Source organism: Bison bison, unplaced genomic scaffold (genome assembly GCF_000754665.1).
Source record: "Bison bison bison isolate TAMUID 2011002044 unplaced genomic scaffold, Bison_UMD1.0 scf7180017864333, whole genome shotgun sequence".
Taxonomy (NCBI): Eukaryota; Metazoa; Chordata; class Mammalia; order Artiodactyla; family Bovidae; genus Bison; species Bison bison.
The window spans coordinates 2,669,438-2,693,539 of record NW_011494905.1 but is presented as its reverse complement, the minus strand read 5'-3'; the positions used below and the strand labels follow the sequence as shown (position 1 = coordinate 2,693,539).

At 40.3% G+C, this 24,102-nt stretch overlaps 1 protein-coding gene and 1 long non-coding RNA gene across 7 annotated transcripts in view; one reads left to right on the top strand and one right to left on the bottom strand.

The window, feature by feature from the left end:
• Positions 1 to 11,840: 11,840 nt before the first annotated feature.
• LOC104998635 lies at positions 11,841 to 22,899 on the bottom strand. Its single transcript, XR_826489.1, has 3 exons — positions 22,814 to 22,899; positions 12,980 to 13,110; positions 11,841 to 12,224 (listed from the first exon to the last, which is right to left on the bottom strand). It is a non-coding gene; the product is annotated as an uncharacterized LOC104998635 (long non-coding RNA).
• MASP1 (mannan-binding lectin serine peptidase 1 (C4/C2 activating component of Ra-reactive factor)) overlaps positions 22,825 to 24,102 on the top strand; it is a 69,250-nt gene continuing 67,972 nt past the window's right edge. For 3 of the 6 annotated variants that reach the window (XM_010853917.1, XM_010853916.1, XM_010853914.1), the window contains exon 1: positions 22,827 to 23,178. In XM_010853917.1, the coding sequence (XP_010852219.1) occupies positions 23,174 to 23,178 (5 nt within the window). In that variant the 5' untranslated portion in view covers positions 22,827 to 23,173. Of the gene's footprint in view, positions 23,179 to 24,102 lie in introns of all 6 variants that reach the window. The other 3 variants (XM_010853913.1, XM_010853915.1, XM_010853918.1) reach the window with 3 other exon arrangements.

Genomic DNA, 24,102 nt, shown 5'->3' with positions numbered 1-24,102 from the left:
ATTCTCATGATCCGTTAGGTTTGGAAGTCACTGAACTTATTAGGAAATCTTTGGGGGTGTCTGGTTGCCACACTAAGCTACTAAGGAGAAACAGAACTTTTTTCCTTGTGTTTTGCAAGTACTCAGAGCTATCATATTATGCCTTTGGAGAGTATGACAAATTACATACGTGAAACTATGGCTAATTACGGTCTACATCAAATCTAGTCAATCCTAAAGGAAATCAATCCTGAATGTTCATTGGAAGGACTGATGCTGAAACTGAAGCTCCAATACTTTGGCCACCTGATGCGAAAAACTGACTCATTGGGAAAGACCCTGATGCTGGGAAAGATCGAAGGCAGGAGGAGAAGGGGATAACACAGGATGAGATGGCTGGATGGCATCACTGACTCAATGGACATGAGTTTGAGCAAGCTTCGGGAGTTGGTGATGGACAGGGAAGCTTGTCGTGCTACAGTCCATTGGGTCGCAAAGAATCAGACACCACTGAGCAACTGAACTGAACTGAATGGCATTTGTTGGTGTTGCATAATGTTAGAAGACTTGCTCAGGCTTATAAACTCCTTAAAAAAGTTTTAGTGTTCAATATAAGCCTAATCACTCTATATCTAATCTTTTCATATGACTAGTATTCATGAGTAGTATATTTATGTGCAATGATGCTATGGAAGATATGAAGAGAGACTAATAAGGCAATAAGAGGTGGTCCAGAACTAACTCATCACGCCTAAAAAACAACACAATTGAATAAATCATGTATCATCTTTATCCTTCAGGTTTAATTTTATTAGTTGTCACATCTCTTTGAGTTATAATGTACATATTGTAAAGTTCACTCATGTTAGTGTACAATTGGATGAGTTTTAGCTCATTTACGGGGCTGAATAACATTCATCAAGTTTTAGAATACTGCTGTCACTCCACAAAGTTCCCACACACAGCCCTACAGCCCAGGAAAACCTATGATCTGCTCTCCGTCTCTAAGGTTTTGCCTTTTATAGAAATGTTATGTAAATGGAAACACAAAGTATTTAGTTTTCATGTTTGTCTTCTTTCACTTCACATAATGTTCATGAGGGTTCATCCTTGTGGTTAACATACACGCATAGTTCACTACTTACTTTTAGCCCTTAATATTTCAATTTCTGATCCATTTTTAATTCACTTTTGTGTGTCATGTGAAGTAGCTGTAAGTGTACAGATGCATATATATATGTATGTATTTTTGAATATGGATAGCCAATTGTGCCACCACTGCCTAAAAAACCTGTTCTTATTTGTTGAATTGCCTTGGCACCTTGGTTGGAAATCACTTGACCGTAAATGTGTAGGTTTATTTCTGGATTCTCTCTGGTTTCCATTGATGAACATGTCAGTGCTTGCAGGAAGGGTAAGCATTGATTCGTGAAAACTTTGTTTCGGTTTTGTATACTAAGTTACCCTGGGAAATGTATTTCTTACTAAGGATTGTGGTAAAAATATTATCCAGGCATTTCCAGATAATATTCATAGTAAGACACAAAAAAAGGGTCCTAGAATAGTTTATCGGGATGGGTAAGGATGGTGGAACATGAGTATAGCCTCATACTTTGAAAAAGGGGAAACTGAGGCTGGAAGGGAGGAAGTAACTTACCTAAAGTTACAGCAGAATGCAACCCAGGTGCTCTTCCTGATGCCCCCATCTTTCCAATGCATCAGCTTTTCCTCCCTGTTCTTCAGCAACTCCTTAAACTGTTTCCACCCAATCCTCCACTGAGGCTGTTCTGGCAGCAGCTGGCTGGGCCCACGTAGGCGTACAGCTGGACAAGAGTCTCCCTCTCCTCGGCCTCCTCTCTGAGACTTGCCAGTCTCCTCAAGGGCTGAGTTGCCTGAAGGATGGCCCTAGATGACTTGCCCCCGGTGCTCCTGCCCCTCCCTCTTCGGGGAGAGTAGAATTGGCTTTTCTTCAGGGACTCTTCTCAGAACAGAAAGAAGAAAGTCATGCCACCGACGTCAAATGGCTCTTACACAACAGCAGCATCTTGCTGAGTATTGTGCAAATAACTCCAGAACATATGGATTGAATTTCCCTTCACTTATTCAGGAATGTAATAAGTCATTGCCATGGAGGAAAGCTGCCACTGGGCCCTGACATTCAGAACACTTGAAAGAGTCATCTCCCCATGCCAGGGACCTCTTAGTCTGGAGCTCTCCCATCCATCTCAAGTTCAAAGGGCTCCTACCCTCAGCAAGGCACTGCCTGGGTGGGTCGCAGAAGCAGTGTCCCAGGCATACTGCTGCCACCCGCCTTCATAGGAAGACTGTGCTTCTAACCACATGAACTGGGCAGAACTTCTGCTCATTAGTTCATTCATCCATCCATTCATTCAACTGTACTTATTGAGCCCTGTGGGAGCAGGGGGAGTAAGAATATCAGAGTGAACAAGTAAGCACAGCCCTGTTCTGGTGTCCAGTGAAAGAACTTTTTTAGAACTCTAGGCTTTTGAATGGGAGTGAGTTCCCTTCAGAGGTTGATAGAAACTCAAGCATCAGATGAAGAATTGGGTGGCTGAGCTCTGAGATTCCCCCCAAAGGTTTCATGAACTTGTAAGTTCTTGGAATGCTGCCACTGCTCCCTTGCTACCAGTGTCCCTTTGGATGGCACCTGCAGAAGCTTAGACCCAGAGATTTTCGTTGGAAGGCATGAGTGGTCTCTGGAGAAGCAATAGAGGATCCAGGAAAATCAGATACCTGTTTTTCCTGCTGAGAAAACTCTTTCCTTTCTTATTTCTTTTTATATCCTGTCTTCTTTATCTACTCAGAAGAAATTTGAAAACTTTATCCTCTTTAACGACAGTTTGGGAGGTTCTGACTGTGCTCGGGAAGCAGAGCTGAATAGTCAGGTCCTCAGCTTCCTTTCAGAGAAGGCAATGGCACCCCACTCCAGCACTCTTGCCTGGGAAATCCCATGGGTGGAGGAGCCTGGTAGGCTGCAGTCCATGGGGTCGAGAAGAGTCAGACACGACTGAGCGACTTCACTTTCCCTTTTCACTTTCATGCATTGGAGAAGAAAATGGCAACCCACTCCAGTGTTCTTGCCTGGAGAATCCCAGGGACTTAGGAGCCTGGTGGGCTGCCGTCTATGGGGTCACACAGAGTCGGGCATGACTGAAGCGACTTAGCAGCAGCAGCAGCAGCTTCCTTTTGTCTCATTTCCCTAGAACAGTAATTTTCACACTTTTGCTGCCTTGGAATTACCTGGGGAGCTTCTTATAACACAGAGCGCTGGGCCCTGCCCCTAGAGTTCCCTCATCTCTGTTCGTTTCCAAGGCAAACCATTCAATATCACGGTAATCCAAGCCTATGCCCCAACCAGTAATGATGAAGAAGCTGAAGTTGAACAGTTCTATGAAGACCTACAAGACCTTTTAGAACTAACACGCAAAAAAGATGTCCTTTTCATTATAGGGGACTGGAATGCAAAAGTAGGAAGTAAAGAAACACCTGGAGTAAAAGGCAAATTTGGCCTTGGAATATGGAATGAAGGGCCAAGGCTAATAGAGTTTTGCCAAGAGAACACACTGGTCATAGCAAACACCCACTTCCAACAACACAAGAGAAGACTCTACACATGGACATCACCAGATGGTCAACACCAAAATCAGATTGATTATATTCTTTGCAGCCAAAGATGGAGAAGCTCTATAGAGTCAGCAAAAACAAGACTGGGAGCTGACTGTGGATCAGATCATGAACGCCTTATTGCCAAATTCAGACTTAAATTGAAGAAAGTAGGGAAAATCACTGGAGAAGGCAGCGGCACCCCACTCCAGTACTCTTGCCTGGAAAATCCCATGGATGGAGGAGCCTGGTAGGCTATAGTCCATGGGGTCGAGAAGAGTCAGACACGACTGAGCAACTTCACTTTCATGCATTGGAGAAGGAAATGGCAACCCACTCCAGTGTTCTTGCCTGGAGAATGCCAGGGACGGAGGAGCCTGGTGGGCTGCTGTCTATGGGGTCACACAGAGTCGGACACAGCTGAAGTGATTTAGCAGTAGCAGCAGCAACAGGGAAAATCACTAGACCATTCAGGTGTGACCTAAATCAAATCCCTTATGATTATACAGTGGAAGTGAGAAATAGATTTAAGGGCCTCGATCTGACAGAGTGCCTGATGAACGGAGGTTATTGACATTGTACAGGAGACAGGGATCAAGACCATTCCCAAGAAAAAGAAATGCAAAAAAGCAAAATGGCTGTCTGGGGAGGCCTTACAAATAGCAGTGAAAAGAAGAGAAGTGAAAAGCAAAGGAGAAAAGGAAAGATATAAGCATCTGAATACAGAGTTCCAAAGAATAACAAGAAGAGATAAGAAAGCCTTCCTCAGCGATCAATGCAAAGAAATAGAGGAAAACAACAGAATGGGAAAGACTAGAGATCTCTTCAAGAAAATTAGAGATACCAAGGGAAGATTTCATGCAAAGATGGGCTCAATAAAGGACAGAAATGGTATGGACCTAACAGAAGCAGATAATATTAAGAAGAGGTGAGAATACACAGAATAACTATACAAAAAAGATCTTCACTACCCAGATAATCACGATGGTGTGATCACACACCTAGAGCCAGACATCCTGGAATGTGAAGTCAAGTGGGCCTTAGAAAGCATCACTACGAACAAAGCTAGTGGAGGTGATGGAATTCCAGTTGAGCTATTTCAACTGCTGAAAGATGATGCTGTGAAAGTGCTGCACTCAATATGCCAGCAAATTTGGAAAACTCAGCAGTGGCCACAGGACTGGAAAAGGTCTGTTTTCATTCCAATCCCAAAGAAAGGCAATGCCAAAGAATGCTCAAACTACCGCACAATTGCACTCATCTCACATGCTAGTAAAGTAATGTTCAAAATTCTGCAAGCCAGGCTTCAGCAATACATGAACCGTGAACTTCCAGATGTTCAAGCTGGTTTTAGAAAAGGCAGAGGAACCAGAGATCAAATTGCCAACATCTGCTGGATCATGGAAAAAGCAAGAGAGTTCCAGAAAAACATCTATTTCTTCTTTATTGACTATGCCAAAGCCTTTGACTGTGTGGATCACAATAAACTATGGAAAATTCTGAAAGAGATGGGAATACCAGACCACCTGACCTGCCTCTTGAGGAATCTGTATGCAGGTCAGGAAGCAACAGTTAGAACTGGACATGGAACAACAGACTGGTTCCAAATAGGAAAAGGAATACGTCAAGGCTGTATATTGTCACCCTGCTTATTTAACTTATATGCAGAGTACATCTGGAGAAGGCAATGGCACCCCACTCCAGCACTCTTGCCTGGAAAATCCCATGGACAGAGGAGCCTGATAGGCTGCAGTTCAGGGGGTTGCTAAGAGTCAGACACAACTGAGCAACTTTACTTTCACTTTTCACTTTCATGCATTGGAGAAGAAAATGGCAACCCACTCCAGTGTTCTTGCCTGGAGAATCCCAGGGACAGGGGATCCTGGTGGGCTGCTGTCTACAGGATCACACAGAGTCGGACACAATTGAACGACTGAATTGAACCAAACTGAACTGAGGCCTAGTGCCTTCAGGGAATGTGGGTCTTCAGCAAGTCCTCAGATAATACTACTGCTGGCATGGGTTCTCTGCAAACCCAGAAGATGGCTACAGGCCCCATGTTCCAGAAAAAAAAAAAAAAAATGCAGATTTGCCAAGGAGCTTGGCCCTGAGTCCTGAAGCCAAAGAGGAGAAAGAGATGCGGGCTGGGAGGAGGGTGACAGATGGGAGGGAGTCTGATAGAGATCAGAGCAGGGACCGGCCCTGCAAGAGAAGGTCGCTCTAACTTTTCCTTTTTTTCTCCCTTCCCACTTGAAATGAAGCACTGCCCTCCAGCCCCTCTGCCCTCACTCCCACCCCTGGGAAGTAACCAGAATCAGGTGAGGATAGACCCAGGCTGAAGTTCTGAAGTTCTCCCTGGCAGAGGAAGGGAAAGGTGCCCTGGGGGAGGACCTCCAAAGCCCAAGACTCACAAGCTGGGAGGGGAGTGGAACGGAGTCCATTCCAGAATGGTTTGTTGGGGGCACGTTCCTGGTGGGTGGAGGACTACAGAAGTGGGAGCTTGCCTGTGGCTGTGCTTATGTTTGCCAAGACCCACATGTGCTGCAATGAAAAGTGAGGTGGGAGATGAAGAAGAATAGCTAACTTTTATTTAGTACTTAAGTAAACATCAGGCACTGAGTAAGCACCTGAAGTAGGTATTATCCCCGTGCTCACATAGTGGATGCTCCCCAGTTACACAGACACCTGCCCCAACTGACACCTGATATCAGACAGTGCTCTCTGCATGGTCACAACCTGGGCCCTGCACTCCTACAAGCCATGAGACTTTGACCCAATCAATTTTTCTGAGTCCCGGTGTCTCTGCCAGTGTTAAAAAAAAAAAAAAAGTCAATATTGAGTGCTTCCAAAGGATGTTAGGACACAGATAAACAGCAAGATGAAACAATAAGGTGAGATTCAGTTAGCTGTGCTGTGTATATCTCAGCCCTCCACCTAACAGTTAGTAGCAATGACCCCACTGCTGGCCTCTGACATTAACTTAGAGGCCTTACATTTGGTTCTGGGCATCACCGGGTTAACATTTCATCTTGTTTTAAATAAAACCATTACTCACCAGTGTAACTAAAGTTTTATTATTACTAATTCCAAAACCATTACACTATGGAGCCAGAGTTTAAAAAGAATTTAATTGAAGACCAAAACATGCCCAGTAGCATTGCCTATTTTGTAAATAATTTCTGTTCCAAATCCTAACTTGGTGCAGCTTTTTTGGTATATTTCAGTTTTCAGTGTGTGATATAAAATGTTTTCATTGTATCTCCATGCAGAATCCTGAAACGTTCAGAAAAGTATTAACAGCAACAATAATTATCTTTCTCACTTTTGTAGCACCAAATGGTAGGCTGAACGACCACTCATGTCTTTTGCTGAACGACCACTCATGTCTTTTTGTTATAGATGAGGAAACAGGCCCAGGCAAGTAACATGGGATGCTCAGGTTCTTTGATCTGAATCCATCCATTCAGGTAGCATGTGTGCAGACCCAGTGTTCTTTGTCCATGCTATTTCCACAGAACATTTGAAAAAAGAACATGCTGCCCCACCCAACACTATTAGCGAGGCTGTCTTTTCATCTAAATGTGCGCAACCATCCATAGGGAAATGCCCTCTTAGAACCAACACCCATTCCAACCCCCAGCTGCTAATTTTATGGAGCCATTTCTCAGGCTCTGGGAATGACTTTGGGTGGCTTTGATCAGTAAGCTATGTCCTGGAGTTTTGTTGGTTGTGTTCTGTGTAAGTGTCTCTGGGGAGCTGTATGGTTTCACAGGGTCCCAGGAGTTTCCTGCTAAGACCATTGTCCTGGAAAAAGTCTGGAATGACTCTCAAGTGACTTAAGTTTTTTTCTCAGGACTACAAGCATGAAGCATTTCCTGGAGTGTATACTCATATGTCCTTTATTTTCTTGATAGACAGCAGAATCTTGTCTACCTTGTTAAGATTAGAGACTCCGGAGTTGTGTAAATGTCGCTTTGTTGCTTGTTGGGTATATGACATTGGAAACCTTAAATTTTTCTGAGCCTCAGTCTCCAAGTCTGTATAATGCAAATAATAATGATGTTTAACTCAGAAGATTGTTGGCATAACCTAAGTGCTTGATATATGTATACTGTCATGTTAATTATGCCTTTCTTTGCACTCAAATTAATACAGACTCTTTTGCTTCCGTGAGAATATCTTTTTGAAACAAAAGAAGGGTAAAGACCTTTCCAGATACACAACTTTAAAGAACTGGAGGATAAATCCATTAAAAATATGCAATAGAGATATGTTGGGGGAAAAAAAATCAATGAAATCAAGAGCAGCCTCTCCGAGAAGGTGATAAAGTTGACAAACTTCTATCAAAACTGATCAGCACAAAAAGAGAGAAGATGCAGATTACCAAATTCAGGAATAAGAGAGGTGACATTACTAAAGATTTTATAAGTAGTAAAAGTACAATAAAGCAATACTACAGTAAACAATGTTACGCCATTAAGCAGAAACCAGCACAATATTGTAACGTAATTAACTTCCAATTAAAAATAAATTTTAAAAAAGACAGCATAGATAAAATGTACAAATTCCTTGAAAAACACAATAATTTACTCAAGATGAAACAGATAACTTGTACAACCTTTTATCTGTTAAATAAGTGGAATTTGTAGTTAAAATTATCTCCCCACAGAGAAGAAGGGGGGGAAAGTCAAGCCTATATAATTTCACTGTATTAAGAAATGCTTAAGAAAGAAAGAATGCCAATTCTATACAAACTCTTCCATAAAATTGGAGAGAAGGGAATGCTTCTCAACTCATTCTTTGAAGCCAATGTTATAAGAAAACTTCATACCAGTATGCCTCAAAACCATATATAAAAAATTATTGACAAAATTTTATAAAATTGAATTCAACAATCTACAAAAAGATTAATATATCATAACCAAGTAGAGTTAATGCAAGATTAACTTTCTGAAAAAGTCGAGAAAATAAATCAATGTAATTTACCATATTTTTAAAGTGGTAAATTTTTAATACTGACATTTTAAATATTAACAAACGAAAAATCATATGATTATGTCAATAAAAGTAGAAAACGGAATTCCCTGGAGGTCCAGTGGTTAGGACTCTGTGCTTCCACTACCTGGTCGGGGACTGAGATCGCACAAGCCGTGTGGCATGGCCAAAATAAATAAATAAATAAAGGCAGAAAAAAATAACTGATAAAACCCAACAGCCATTCCTGGTATAAATTCTTAGCAAACTAAGAATAGATGGGAACTTCCTCAATCTGATAAATGACAACTACAAAAACCCCACAGTTAGCAAATAACGTAATGGCAAAGACTGAATGCTTTCTCCATAAGATCAAGAATAAAACTTTTATGTTCAGTCTCCACTTCTATGCAATATTACACTTTTGGTTCCTGCCAGTGCAACAAAGCAAGGAAAAGAAAAGAAGTAAAACCGTCTTTATTCTTTTGATAATATGATCATCTATGTAAAAAATCTGAGGGGATCTTAAAAAAAGTTATCATAACTAAAATGTAAATTCAGTAAGATTGCAGACAGACAGAAAGAAATCACTTATATTTCTATATTAGCAATGAGCAATCAGAAATCAAAAGTGTCATATGCAATGAAATCAAAATTTATGAAAGACCTAGAGATAAATATGACAATAGGTAGATAAGAACTATTCACTAAAAACAACAAATCATTACTGAGAGAAATTTTAAAGAACTTTATAAGTTAAGAGATATATGGTGTTCACTTAAGAATACTGAATGTTCTTAATATGAATACTTAATTATTCTTAAGACGCCAATTCTTCCCCAAACTGATGTTTAGATTCAACAGAATTCCAATCAAAATCACAGCAGGCTTTCTGGTAGGAACTAACAAACTCTTTCTAAAACAACTTTGAAAAAGAACAATGCAGGAGAGCTAACACTACATATTTCTAGTTTTTTCTAAAGCTACAGTAATTAAGACAATGTGGTACTGGCATAAAGATCCACAAATAGATGAACAGAGCAGATTGAGAAACCAGATACAAATTCACACTTAAGGACAACTGACAAAGGTGTAAAAGCAAATCAGTGGAGAAAGGATGGTCCTTTTAACAAGTGATGCTGAAACAATTGGATATCTATATGCTAAAAAATGAGCTTCAGTCCAAATCTTGTGCAATGTACAAAAATCAGCTCCATATGGATCATAGACCAAACTGTAAATCATAGTATCATAGGCCTAATGTGAATCTAAATCTAAAAATTTTAGAAGAAATAAAATTTTTTAAAAAAAGGAAAAACTATTGTGACCTTGGTGTTACAGACTGAACATTTGTATCCCCCAAAATTCGTATATTGAAGCCCTGTTCCTCAATGAGATAGTTTGGAGGTGGAAACTGGGAAGTAATTAAGGTTGGAGGAGATCATGAGGGTGGTGCCCATGATTAGATTAGCATCCTTATAAGAAAAGACACCCTTTCCCTCTCCCATATGAGGACACCACAGGAAGGCAGTCTGCAAACCAGGAAAAGGGCTCTCACCAGAAACCCAGTCTGTGGCACCTTGCTTTTCGGCTTCCCAGCCTCCAAAACTGAAAAATAAATGTCAAAAATAAATGTCTGTTGTTTAAACCCCCAGTACATGGTATTTTATTATTGTGAATACTTGGGTTAAGCAAAGATTTTCTTGATACAACACCAAAAGCATGATCTATAGAAGAAAAAAATTGATCTTGTACTTCATCAAAATTAAAAACTTTTCCTCTGCAAAAAACATTAAAGTAATGAAAAGACAAGCCATGGACGAGGGAGAAATATTTGCAAATTACGCATCTCATATACAGTGGTGTGCTTAGACTCTTCATCATGTTGGACTCTTTATGACCCCATGGACTGTAGCCAGCCAGGCTCCTCTGTCCATGGGATTTTCCAGGCAAGAATACTGGGGTGGGATGCCATTTCCTCCTCCAGGGTATCTTCCTGACACAGGGAGCAAACCCATGGCTCTTGTGTCTCCTGCATTGGCAGGCAAATTCTTTACTACTAGTGTCACCTAGGAAGTCCCATATACAGTGGATTCATATATAAATAAATCAATAATTAGGAAAAAAAAACACAAAAAATTTCTAAAAAGGCAAAGGTTTGAACAATTTACCAAAACTTATACATGAATGAAAACACTTAAAAATGCTCAAAATCATTCATCATTAGGGGAATGCAAATTAAAATTCAATGAGATACCTCTACATATATATGATAATGGTTAAAGTTTTTCAAAAATCGAACTTACCAAGTTTGGGCACAAGTATGGCACAACTGGAATGCTCATTCACTATTGAGTAATGTAAAATTGTACAACCACTTTGGAGAAGTGTTTGGTAGTGTATTAAAACATTAGACATACACCAACAATCTGATCTAGCCATCCCATTCCTAGAGATGGACCAAATAAAAATGGAAGCATCTTTCCAAATAAAGACACATACATGAATGTTCATAGAAGCTTTATTTGTAATAGCTGAAACCTGGTAATAATCCAGGTGTCCATGAACAGATGAATAAGCGAATCATGACATATGAAGTAATTACATGTGTAACAACATGAGGGAATCTCAAAATAATTATGCTAAGTGAGAGAAGCCAGACAAAAATGAATATATGCTATGTGATTCCATTGCCTTAAATCTCTAGAAAGTGCAAATGAACCTGTATTGACAGAAAAATAATCAATTATTTGCTAAGGAAGCAGGAGCAAAGTTGAGTGGGTAATTCTGAGTAAGAACATTTCCTTTTCTCTGTTTCCTATTCTCTAACAATATCTCATTGTAGAGGTTGAAGTAAATAATGCATATCACACCTAGAACGGAGCTAAGTCTCAGTAGTATTACTCATCCTGCATACTCCCTTCATCACTGAGTCTTACTTCAATTTTTGCCATTACTGTAGCTCTTGTTTTCCTTTCGGCCTGTTGAAAGCCTACTCATCTTTTCAGGCCCATCCTGAAGGCCACTTTCTTTGTATACCTTTCATGGTCCTTACTCTTACTTTCTAATTATATTAATAACAACTACTATTGGTTGAATCTCCACAAAGGGCCAGGAGCTTTGCAGGTGATTTATAAACATTACCAAAGATTGGTTTCTCTCATAGCTCAGTTGGTAAAGAATCCGCCTGCAATGCAGGAGACCCAGGTTTGATTCCTGGGTCGGGAGGATCCACTGGAGAAAGGATAGGCTACCCACTGCAGTATTCTGGCCTGGAGAATTCCGTAAGAGTCGGGCACCACTAAGCGAATTTCACTTTCACATCACCAAGGATTAATCACCAGTCTTATAAATATCTAGATACAGGAAAACTTTATACTTTTCTCCAGAGAAGGTCAACTTTTCTTAGAATCCCAAAGGTATCACTCATTTAAAAGACTTTAAGAACAACTGTTTCCTTGAAACAAGATGTGAAAAAAAGTGCTCTCATTTCTCCCATCTTGTGGGGAAAAACAAAACAACTCAGGCCCAGAGAGTTAGCACAGCTTACCCAAATACCCTCACTGTCCTGATGAGTGCAGCACTGAGTATCACGTTAACTATCAGGGTCTGCTGGCATGTCTTCAGAAGAGGCATACTTCACAGTCCTATATGGTAAAGACACACACAGAACTCGTGCCCCTTCCTGCTTCAGCCCCTTCATCTAGGGCCTGAAAATATTTTGAAGCCCACCACTTAAAAATCATTATCTGAGAGATGGCCAGCTTTCTTGCAATGCTTTTTTGTGTGTGTGAAGTACTTTTGGTCTTAAAATCCTGCTTTTAAAAATTCATTATGGTTCAGGTTCACTGTTTTGTGACAACTGAACATTTAAATTAGCACTGCGGTTTGGCCAGAGAACGCTGATGGCCCCAAGGCCCATGTGCTCCAAATGCCCCTGGGCTTCAGCCAAGCTGTGCTCTGGGCTGGGTCTGGCCAGGAGGTCTTTTCAGCTCTTTTCCAAACAGCTTTAGTTCCATTAAATTTTTCCTAGCCTGGGAGTGGCTGACAATCAGACAGCCTGGGTTTTTTAGGTATTATAGTTCCTGATTATCCTCCAATCTCTTGTGAACTCATTACTGCTATCAAATATGAATTTAAAAACAAAACAAAACGCTACCTGATCAGGTCATTCTCTGTTTAAAAATCTTGCCTTTCTGTGGCCTAAAATGTCAGTGTTCCTCAACCCTTTCAAGATTTTGGATGGGATCAAGTCTGGGAGCTGTGGCAGAAATTTGAATTTGTCAAGCTCCCCATGTGACTCTCGGACTTATCCAGAGTTGAGAAAATCCTCAGCCTGCCTAGTAGGTTTTCTGCATCTAGTGTGGCATGCAAGGCCCCTTACACCCTGACCCCCACTCACCTTCTCCCTCTCTTCCCCCATCTCAGTAAGTGGCAACAACACAATCTTGAGTCAGAATTCTGGGAGTTGTCTTTGCTGTCTTCCTTTCCCTGAATTTCTCACTCTCAATTTACAGCCAGGTTCAGGCTTTTCTGAAAGACAAAATATATTTTGTCTTTATCCTCTGGGTTCCATGTTCACCACTACCAGTCCAATCCATCCAGGCATTCTCTCCCCTAACCTGGGCTTTATTCATAAAAATATAAATAAATAAACAAATGTTATATTTTAGTGTTGCATTGCTACAAAGATAATTGGATTCTTTATTATATATCCATTATCATTTTATTTTTTAATTCTGATTTTAAAAGAAATTAAAACATTTTCATGGGCCCCAGGCTCTGTGCCCAGAGTGCCTAATGGTCCTAAGTACTGCAACAGGCTCCAAACTGGCCTCCAAATCCATTTTCCTCACAATACCCAGAGTCCTCTTTTACCCTTAAAATTCCCTGCTTAAACAGCCTTGATCAGTCACTAAAAGTTTTGCTTATTATAAATATGAATAAAGCCTCTCACCACATCCTCCACACAAGTAACTAGTTATTTTTGATTTATTTCCTTCCACTTTTGTCAGTTATATATGGAAAATATATGCAAAATATCTATGAAATGAGCAAAATGTGTATTTCGTGTTGAACCTATTGCTTTTTCATTAAATAAATTGTATCCTAATGCATATACCATTCTTCAACCTGCCCATTTCACTCAACAGTAAATCTTAGAGATAAATCCAGGTTGATGCATATATCAATAGATCTTCCGTATCCCTTCTTATTGTTGTTTTGTGTTCCATAGTATGACTATATTATATTTAGCCATTATTCCATGGAAGCCCATTTTTCACCTTGACAAATAATGCTACAATAAATATGTTTGCAAATAGAAGTTTCTCTGAGACAGGTATCTCGAGGTAAGATTATTGGTTTGTAGGATATGCCCATTTTTCTTTTGTTAATATCCCCAGATTGTATTCCAAGTAGCCAGGCCACTTTATGTTCTGACAAGCATGATATGCGTGTACTTGAAAGTGTTGAAAGTGTTAGTTGCTCAGTCATGTCCAATTCTTTGTGAACCCAGGGGCTTTGTGACTCCATGATCACCAGACCAGTCCATGGAATTCTCCAGGCAAGAATACTGGAGAGGTTGCCATTTCCTTCTCCAGGGGATCTTCCCAAACCAGGGATCGAACCCAGATCTCCTACACTGCAGATGGATTCTTTATCATCTGAGACACCAGGGTTCTAGTGTGCTTATTTCTCCACAATTTCACCAACGCTAACCAGCTCCAACATCCTCCAGTAACTCTTTCTGAAAGGGCCTGCAAATGGTAGGCTTTTTAGAGTCTGAAAATGTCTTCATTATTTCAGCTTCATGTATATAATTCTTAGTAAAAAAATGATAAATTTAAAGGTATTTTCTTTTTTCACATTTGGATATTCTCTATTTCCCTTTTGTTTCCACGTGGCTGGTGAAAATGTATGAATGATAATCTAATTTAATTTTTTTCTCTTAAAAATTGGTAATTTTAAGATTCTAATTTTATTCTTAATACATTGACCTTTCATGACAAGGAATCTAGGTCTAATTTTATGTAAATATCTCACCTGGGCCTTGGTAGATCTTTTCAGTCTGAGAATTCTTATCTTTTCTCAATTCTGGGAAAATTAAGGCCAATATATCATCAAAGATTGTTTCACATTCCCCCTCTTTATTTCATTTTTAAAGAAAATTCTAGTAGACATATGTAAGAACTTCAGAATCTATATCCCTTTATTTTTTTCTATACTTCTGATCTCTTTATCTGAGAGAATTCTTCAGCTTGATTTTTCAAATCATTAATTAATTTTTCATTTGCAGCCATTCAGCTATTTATACTTACAATTGCATCTTATTTTTTAATTTCAATAAACATTTAATAAATGTAAATTGTTACTTTAATTTCATTAATTGTCCAGTGCTTCTTTTTTGCATTTCAACCTGTTCGTATTTCAAATCTTTCTCCTTTTCTCATAGATGATATCCCCTCCTTTAACTTTCTGGAGACAGTTATTTTAAAATTCTGTTCTTGTGGTTCTATTGACTCTATTTCCTTCCATGAAATCCTTTTCTTATTGAGTTTAGTATCACTTTTCCATATATAGGCTTTGAGAAATATTTGTTGACTATTGTTTGGCAATTTTTCTGTGTTGGTGATTCTCTCTCCTTTCCCAGTGACTTTACATACAGTCTTGTCAGCCCCAGCGGGACTATGAAGACCTCCCACATGGTCAAGATGGGTTCCCACTGTGGGAAACTCACTGCCATAACTTCTCATCTACCGCCTTCCTTTTATGGACTTTCCCACTTCCTCATCCACAGGTCATTCCTTTTCTTGCCTCTGAGTGCAGCTGTTCACATTTCTATATCTTTATTATTTCTATGAACTGGGTTATAAAAATGGGGAGTTTCCACACATGTGATGTCCAAGTAGGGTAGTCCATCATTGAGAAATCACCAGCTCCTCACTAGCAAACTTGTACTCATCCTATTGATTTTAAATAACAGTTCACCATGACTTTGCTGACCACTCTGCATAAATTAAGCCCTTCTATTAGCCTCTCTCATAGCTCTCTTTCTGTGTAGCAGTCATCATAATTTATAATTATAGACTTAATTATATGTTTACCTGTCCTGATACCTTTCTAAAATTTTATTTAGACATCTATACATTCAATAAGCATTTATTGAGTTGTAAGTACAAAGGATATTGTTCAGACCCTCAAATTATTGTGATGAAAGAATGACACAAATCAACAAAAAAATTGCTCTATAATTTGACACATGCAATTTAAAGTAAAATTTAAAGTTTAAGTGTAAGGAACAAAGGTAGTGTTTACTTCCATGCTGAATGATTGGGGAAAATTTTCCAGAGAAGCTGATGTTTAAGAAAGATTTCAAATGATAAATAAGAGGAAGTTCTGTAGACAAATGAGGAAGAAAACAGCATTAAAGACCAATAGAACCAAGTATGTAAGTGCCTACAGACATGAGAGAGCATGATAAAATCTGGAATATGAAACTAGTTTGGTACCAGTTCTAGACAGTAAAGTATGATGTGTAGGCGTGCTGGTTCTGGGGGAAAATACAGAGGTGAAAGAATAAACCCATATAAGAGTATTGTGTCAGTCAGAGCAGGCTAAATTATCTACAGTAACAAACAATACCAAGAGCTCAGTGGCTTCACACAACAGTTTCTTTCTCGCTTAGGCAGTCTGCTGTGGATCCAGGCCATTCTCCAGGCAGCTGTCCTCCACATGTTGGCTCAGCACTGTAGGCTACTTCAGTTTCACGGCAGCATTAGACTTTAAGGCTCAAAGGCTATTCTAAGGTATTTTTATTTTATTCTCTAGGCAAAGGAAGGATCTGAAAGGTCTATCAAAGGGAGAGAATTAATGAGACTTATATACTTAGAAGAGTGGTACTAAAGGTAAAGAAACCAATGAGAAGTTATTGAAATAATCCAATGAAAACTAATGAATCATTCCACTAGTGCAAGGGCAATGGGGAATGGATGTTATGCATAATGATGGATTTAAAGATACTTATATGTAAACAGTAGGATTTATTGATTGATGGCAGATGAGAAGAAAAGGAAAAAATAAGTCAGTGATGACACTCAAATATCTGGCTTGAATTTTTGATTTGCTAGTAGTTCATGAACATTGTTCATATGAGAAAATGAGCAGGTTGGATATAGAAAATGACTTCTGCCTAATGGAACCTTGAGATGGAGATGAGAATAGACATTTGACTTAAGCATGAGGAACTATGGAAAGACATTTAGACTAAAGAAGTAGTAGATTTGCTAGTGATCAGTATGTAATGATTTTTAAAACTATAGTGGGATGTATGAAAAATATTTGAGAAGACTGGTTACAATTGAGCTTCTGAGCTTCATTGTTTTAGGAGAGCCATCAAGCCCCTGAAATTATATCCCAAATTTGAAGAATAGTGCCTATTAAATGTTTCTTGGAAGAAAACTCATTCCACAAATGTTTATTAAGGTCCTATTTTGTGCAAGCCAAGGGCATTATTCTTGGTACTGGGAATAGAGCAGTAAACAAAAAACATACAAAAATACTTGTCCACTCATAGACAGTGTTATTCTAATGGGGTAGAGAACAAGCAACAAACCAATGAAAACTTAAAATAAATACCATCTTAGCTGGTGGCTAGTGCCACAAAGACAAATGAAGCAGAATATGGGGAGAGCAAATGGGGGTGAGAATAGAAGTAATAGAGTGGCCAGGAAGGACCTCACTAATAAGGTGACATTTTTAGAAAGAATTGAAGGAGTGAGGGAATGAATTATGTGGTCTTGTTGGGGATATTCAAAACAGAAGGATCTGGCTTTCATTAGATTCTCAATGATTTACCAGAAATATTAAGAATCATTCCTCTTAAGTAAGAAGAGAGTCGAGAAACTGGTTAAAAAAAAAAAGAATCCACTAAGGAGTGATGGTGCTTGTTTGTGGAATGCAGAAAAGATATAAAGCCAAGAGAATCTGATAGACTAGAATTGGAATGGTGTAAGAGGGCTAGCTATCCTGATGAGGTTGAATTCTAGGGTTATTGAAGAAGTCAGACTTAGAAAGATGGGAGACAGTGGTCAGGGAATGGGGTATCACAAGAGTGAGATTTCAGACATAGATATGGCTATAAGTAGAGTAGCTGGCTATGGTGAAATGGAAGAAATCATCATTAAACTAGGTCAAGCAATGAGAGACCACTGTCACTCAGGATGTCAGGAGGAATCGGGAAGGAGAGGTGAGCATAGTGTCACACGCCTAAGTTATGAATGAAAGGAACAGAGGATAGGATAAAGAAATTGGAAGATGACAGTAGTAGAGATGAGTAGAGTGTGCCAGAATGATAGAAAAGCAGGGGAATTTAGAAGGAGTTTGGAAAAGTAATGGTCATGAAACAGCACTAGAGAGTTAGGGAGGTGATAATCCTGAACCCCCTGACCTTTCACAAGGTCTGACCCCTGCTATTCATTTGCTTCTTAAGGCCTAATTAATCCTGTCTGATGGTTGTATCTTCTTGATCCATGTGGTCTTAGCATCTGAGGAACTTCTGGGGGAGGGGAGACCTAAAATGAGTGAAGAGCAACTATGATTTGTATCAAACATATTTAGGTGAGCAAAGGTAAGGCAAGTATAGATGGTGTATTAGCTTCCTAGGGCTGCCATACTGAAATACAGACTGGTCACTCAAGTAAAAGACATTCATTTTCTCACAGTTATAGAGGCCAGAAGTCTAAGATCAAGGTGTTGGCAGCTTTAATTTCTTTTGAGAGCCTTTTCCTTGGCTTGCAGATGGCTGCCTTCTTACTGCATTCCCTCATGGTCTCCCTACTGTCTGTGTTGTCTGTATCCTAAACTCTTCTTCTTACATTAATAATTAGATTAGGCCCATTCATTCCTATTTTAACTTAATCACTTATTTAAAGCTCCTGTCTTCAAATATGTTCATACTTTAAGATACTGGGAGTTAAGGCTTCAATATATGATTTTGGGGAGGAAATAATTCAGCCCATAACAGATGGTCTATTTTTCATGTACCTAACCCTAGGACACATCACCCCTCCTAGGACTGGCAGAAGACAAAAAAAAAGAAAATGTCCTCAGGCCCACCTTCTGCCTCACTTCTTGCTACACAAGGAAAATAAACTCTGTTTCAGCACTAGTCAAGGTTTCTCTTATCACCTACCAAACAAAACCTTAACTGACCCAGTGTTTGTTAATTCCGTGTATGTGATGCTTGAAATTAGCTTGACACAGGACGGGGAAGCCTGGTGAGCTGCCGTCTATGGGGTCGCACAGAGTCGGACACGACTGAAGTGACTTAGCAGCAGCAGCAGCATGGTAGTATGGGCTTACTTACACTTTGGGAGAACTTCTATTACACAGTCTGTATTAGTTTGCCCAGCTTCCATGACAAAGGATCAGAGACTAGGTAGTTTAAACAGCAAAAATATATTTTCTCACAGTTTGGGAGACTAGAAATTCAAGCTCAAGGTGTTGGCAGGTATTTTAAGGAAGTTCAAGATCAAGGTTGTTCTTCTGAGACCTCTCTCCTTGGCTCACAGATGGCTGTCTCTTCACCCCATCTTTCCTCTGTGTTGTCTGTATCTTAATCTCCTCCTCTTATAAGGATACCAGTCATACTGGATTAGAGCCCACCCTAACAACCTCCAGTTTAATCACCTCTTTAAAGATCCTGTCTCCAAACAAATTCTGAGATACTGGGGGTTACGGCTTCAGTATATGAATTTTGGAGGAGCACAATTCAGCCCATAATAGAGCCTAGTTTATTTTTTGCATATAAATTATTTTTCCCTCCCCTAAAATCTTGCAGTCACATGACAGCATGGCTCATGAATGCTCAAAATCCACAGGCAGAATCAGGGGTCTACAGATGAGGAGTAAGAGAGCTGGATTTAGGGTCAGGAGTCCAAGGCTCTAGATGTTGATCATCCTCTTGTTGGCATACTTAGTCTCTCTGAACCTCATCTGGAAAAACATGTCAACATTACATGTACTGATGTACATGAAGGTATCTGGCAGATACTAAGAATATTACATCAAATCTAAGATGTCATTAATTATGACACACCATTATGTGTACCCAAAATGGGACACTTGTGCATGGGAGCTTTTAAAATTATAGATTCAAAAGCCCCTCCCAAGATTCATTGAATTTAATCTTCTGAGACGAAGCTCAGGCATTGTTATTTTTTTAATTTCCCATATTAGTCTGATGATCTGATAGTTTCTGAAGTCAGGGTTTCCAGCATTCTGTCAGTCAGTGTATTAAATAACCCAAAATTTAATTCTAAGGTATAATCTTTGGGGTCATTTATCAGTTTTTAGATATTCTATAGGAAGCCTGGATTTCACATTTGGTCAATAAAAACTTTTGCCCAAATATTTTACTTTTTCCAACGCATTCATGGAATTCCAGAAAGTCTGTGCTGAAGAGTTGTATATAATAAACACTTTGGTAGAACATGTAAACAAAGCCCTGTTCTAGTTGTAGGAATGCTGTAGTATTTACTCTGTTAGTAGTAGGTTTCTGATCCGTTTCCCTTACTATTAACGGGATGTTGAGCCAACATCCGTCATTCTACACTTTTATGATTCTAACTGACATACTGTTAGTTTCTTATATGTAAGTATGTGAACCTTTTCATCAACATTTTTTAAAACAAGTTGAATCTTCTTAGAAATTATCTTTCTAAATACCTATGATTGGATCCTGAGTGATGTGATATTATAACCACAGATAAAAGCAAGTCTCAAGATTAGAAGGCCACTCTGGGCTCTTTGACTTTTAACAGATTATTAGCAATTCACCTCACCACCCCCACTGCAATTTCATTCCATAGTCCTCACACACATTTACATGTGCTCTGTGCTCCCAATGGACTCCTACCCCCTGAGTTTACAGTAGAGCAAACTGATGTCCCTCCTTCCCCTCCTGCAGCAGAGAAAATAGGTGACTTGCCCAAGGTCACATATGAGTTACCCATGTTTGAGTCTATTCCTAGACCACTGTCTTTTCCATTCCTCCCACTCTTCATGATTTATTCATGTCGCTCCAGGACGTTCTTATCAAAAGATCAGGACGGTATCACCAGTGCAGCCCCACACAATGGGAAATTGCCCTGAATCCAGGCCAGATCAGTCCTGAGCCACGCAGTTTTCATGCAGATTCCATCTGAGCCTTGGCTAACTCCCAAGGAAGCACATATCAGCTCTGCTGTATATTGGCAGAACTTTGGCTCAGAACATATTTCAAATGCCTCCCATTGAGCGTTGGCAGCCTTAAAAAAAAAACATAGGAAATTATTCTGGGACGCTCAGTGGCTCTGTGACACTTTACAAGGAGAAGCTGATGGCTTTCCCTCCCAAACTCTCCCCTCTCTGCCCAGAACAAATGACTGCATTTCCCTGGATATGCCCTAAATTAGGAGAGGGCCAGCTCATCTGCAGCACTAATGGAGGGAATGTCTTTAGTGGGCAGGGCCCTCTGCATGGCGCAGGGTGCTTTGTGCCAAGTTCTTCCTCTCTTGGTTTTAAAATGCTTGTATATTCCAAGAGAAATGCAGTCCATGTGTTTCTGATTCATTTACACTTAAATCATTAAAATGTTGGTGAGAGTTATTTGATGTCTGAGGAGCCTGTGAGTCTTCTTAATGGGACTTTTACAGATTTTTTTTTTTCTCTTGCCTAAACCAGAAAGCAGTATTTTGCAAAAACAGTGCCTAGGTTCAAACATTTCCTCATCGCATATACTTGCACCCACAATATCAAACACAGCTTCTTAATAATGCCCAGCTTAGCGAAGTTGACCTTTAAAGGTGATAAAACAGAGCAACTGGAGAAAAAATGGAACAAGGAGAACTTCAGTAAGATTCAAGGCACTGTTCCCCCAAATGTGCCAAAGCAGTGTTATCAGAGTATGGAGAATGCATGTGTTTGCCGCCTTGCTTGGAATGGGTGGGAGCCATCTCTTGAGTACACTGAACAGCTGAAAAAGCATAAGAATAATTTCCTTTAAGTCTCATAGCAAACCCCATTTTCCAGATGAGGAAATAGGATCAGAGATGTTCTTGAGTCCAAAGTACACAGTTCGCTTGAATAGAAAGGAAAGATTATAGCTAACTCTGAGTCTAATTGCTCTTTTCAAAAAATGCCTCAAATTGAGTTTCTCTGTGAATGTGGTATGTATTTGTAATGCCATATGCACTATAATATGTTAGTGAGAAGCAGCACAACATAGTGGATACCAGCTCAGATTTTTCCCCATCACTTTCTAGCTGTGTGATCTTGGGTAACTTACTTAAACTCTCTGAGCAGTTTCTTCATCTGGAAGCAGGAATAATATTACTTACTCACCTCTGCAAAATGTAAAGACAATCAAAAGCAGTTAACTCATTACTAGACCAGTACCTGACACATAGTGCTCAGTAAATGTTAATTGTTAGCTGTGACAGCAGTAGGAGTAATAAGAGGCTGGATAATCTAGGCAAGTTATGGACCTCTCTTGCCTCAGTTTTCTTGTCTGTAAAATGGGTATGATAGTGTGACCCTCTCAAGTTTGTGGAAATAATTGAGATGACGTTTGCACCCAGCCCTGTGCCTAACACAGAAAAGGTCCTCAGTGAACTGTACTTTTTATAACCAGACATCCTTCTCCTTGTTCAGGACTGGTGGTCATGGTTGTGGAGAAAGGAAATTTCCTTCTTCAGCTCGGCTGAGATCCGGTGCTGCTTTTCTTCACAATCCCTGGGTCTAGCCACGTACACAGGCCCAGGTCTCTTCACAGCCATGGGGTGTGAGGCTCTTTGACTGCGGTGGGTCCTCCCTGGGTGGTAACAGGCCCCTGCTCAGCCTGAGTTGGTAAAAAACTCAAGCCTCACTTTCAAGTGGTGAGGAACAACTAGCCAAGTGAAGGACTGGCTGCTAGCTCACAAGCCCGGCCAGCTGCTCAGTTCACCAAAAAGCCTGTGGTTGTTTGTAGACAGACAAGCTTTGGGATTTGGATCTTTTTTTCCTGCCTAGTGTAGGATACTAGAATTGCCTTCTTAGTATTGTCCTTGGTTAATTGACGTCCTTTTGCCAGTGTCCTGAAGACGAGCAGAGAATTATAGCCATCTGGCAAGGGAGACTAGGGAGAGCTGACGTTGTCCCTCTCCACTGTCTACACACACACACACACACACACACACACACACGGTGATACAAATACCTATTTGAGCTGCTCAGTGATTCTCTCCCGGGAGCTGGAAGCAGCCGTACAGGATGAAGGAGGGAACTGGAGGAGGAGATCTTGTAAGGAAGAAGACGGATTCTGTTCTGTCAGGTTCCTCTGAGTGTGTGTAAGAGCAAGTCAGAGGAGAGAGAGAGAGAGGAGAAGGCAGAGGGAGAGAGGGGGAGAGGGGATCTGTTGCAGGCAGGGGAAGGCGTGACCTGAATGGAGAATGCCAGCCAATTCCAGAGTCACACAGGGACCTCAGAACAAAGATAAGGCTGATACCACACTGGGGACGAGCTCGCGGACGAGCCAGGCCAAGGGGACCAGGCAGCCAGGAGCACTCAAGGCAGGAAAATGAGGTGAGTGCCAGGGCAGAAGTGGGCATGGGGTGGGTGGGGGGAGGCTTTCAGGGACCAGACGCCAAGTAGCTCTGGAAGGTCTGACCTTGTCTCTGGGCAGACTCACCTGCGTGTCCTATGGTTGGTGCAGGGGCTCCTCATCAGTTCTTGGGGCTCTAAGAAGGGAGCCAGGCTGGGGCCTTGCCTGGGACTCCAGAGACTTGCAACTTGAAACGGGAGGCTGTGGCTGTGTGCAAATGCCGCCGGTGCCGCTGGAGCTCAGATTTCTCCTCTGCCAACGCAGGGTGCTGCCCGCCGGCCAATGTGACTTTTCTCCTGTTGCCTACAAGGTTGAGTTTTTGTTTTCCTCCTTTGAAAAGAGCACTGGTTTCTCTCTTCCAACACTCTGTGAGTTAAATATGTGTTTGTGTATTTATTTGTTCTGACCGGAAAAGAAACCAGATTCCCATTGCTCAGCTCTGTGGCTTCTTAAACCTTCAGAAGTTTGCTAGTTTAAACCTCAGTTTAAAAAAGCAAAAACCTGTCCACATTTTACAGTCCCCTATAAATTTCTGCATTTCTCACTGAAATCAGAGGCCGCCAGTAGCATGAATCAGGCTATGAATTGCACCAAATGACTCTTAAAGGGATATTTCAAATTTTAAAAAAAAAAGTCTTCCTGATTCTGAACCTAAGATTTTAAATTGCAATTGTTTCCAAGCTCTTCAATATTTCCAATGTCTCAGCCTATACTTAGTTACTAGCTGCTTGTTACCAGACATTTCTTGTAAGTTTTCCTCTCTAAGTGTCAAAATCCAGCCACCATAATTATTTTTACTACTTATAAGTGCTAATACTGTTAAAAATACAAAAAAGAAAAAACGAACACTCCAGAGATGTGTTAAGTCTCTGAACACCTCTTTTCCCGTTAATTTTACTCTCAAT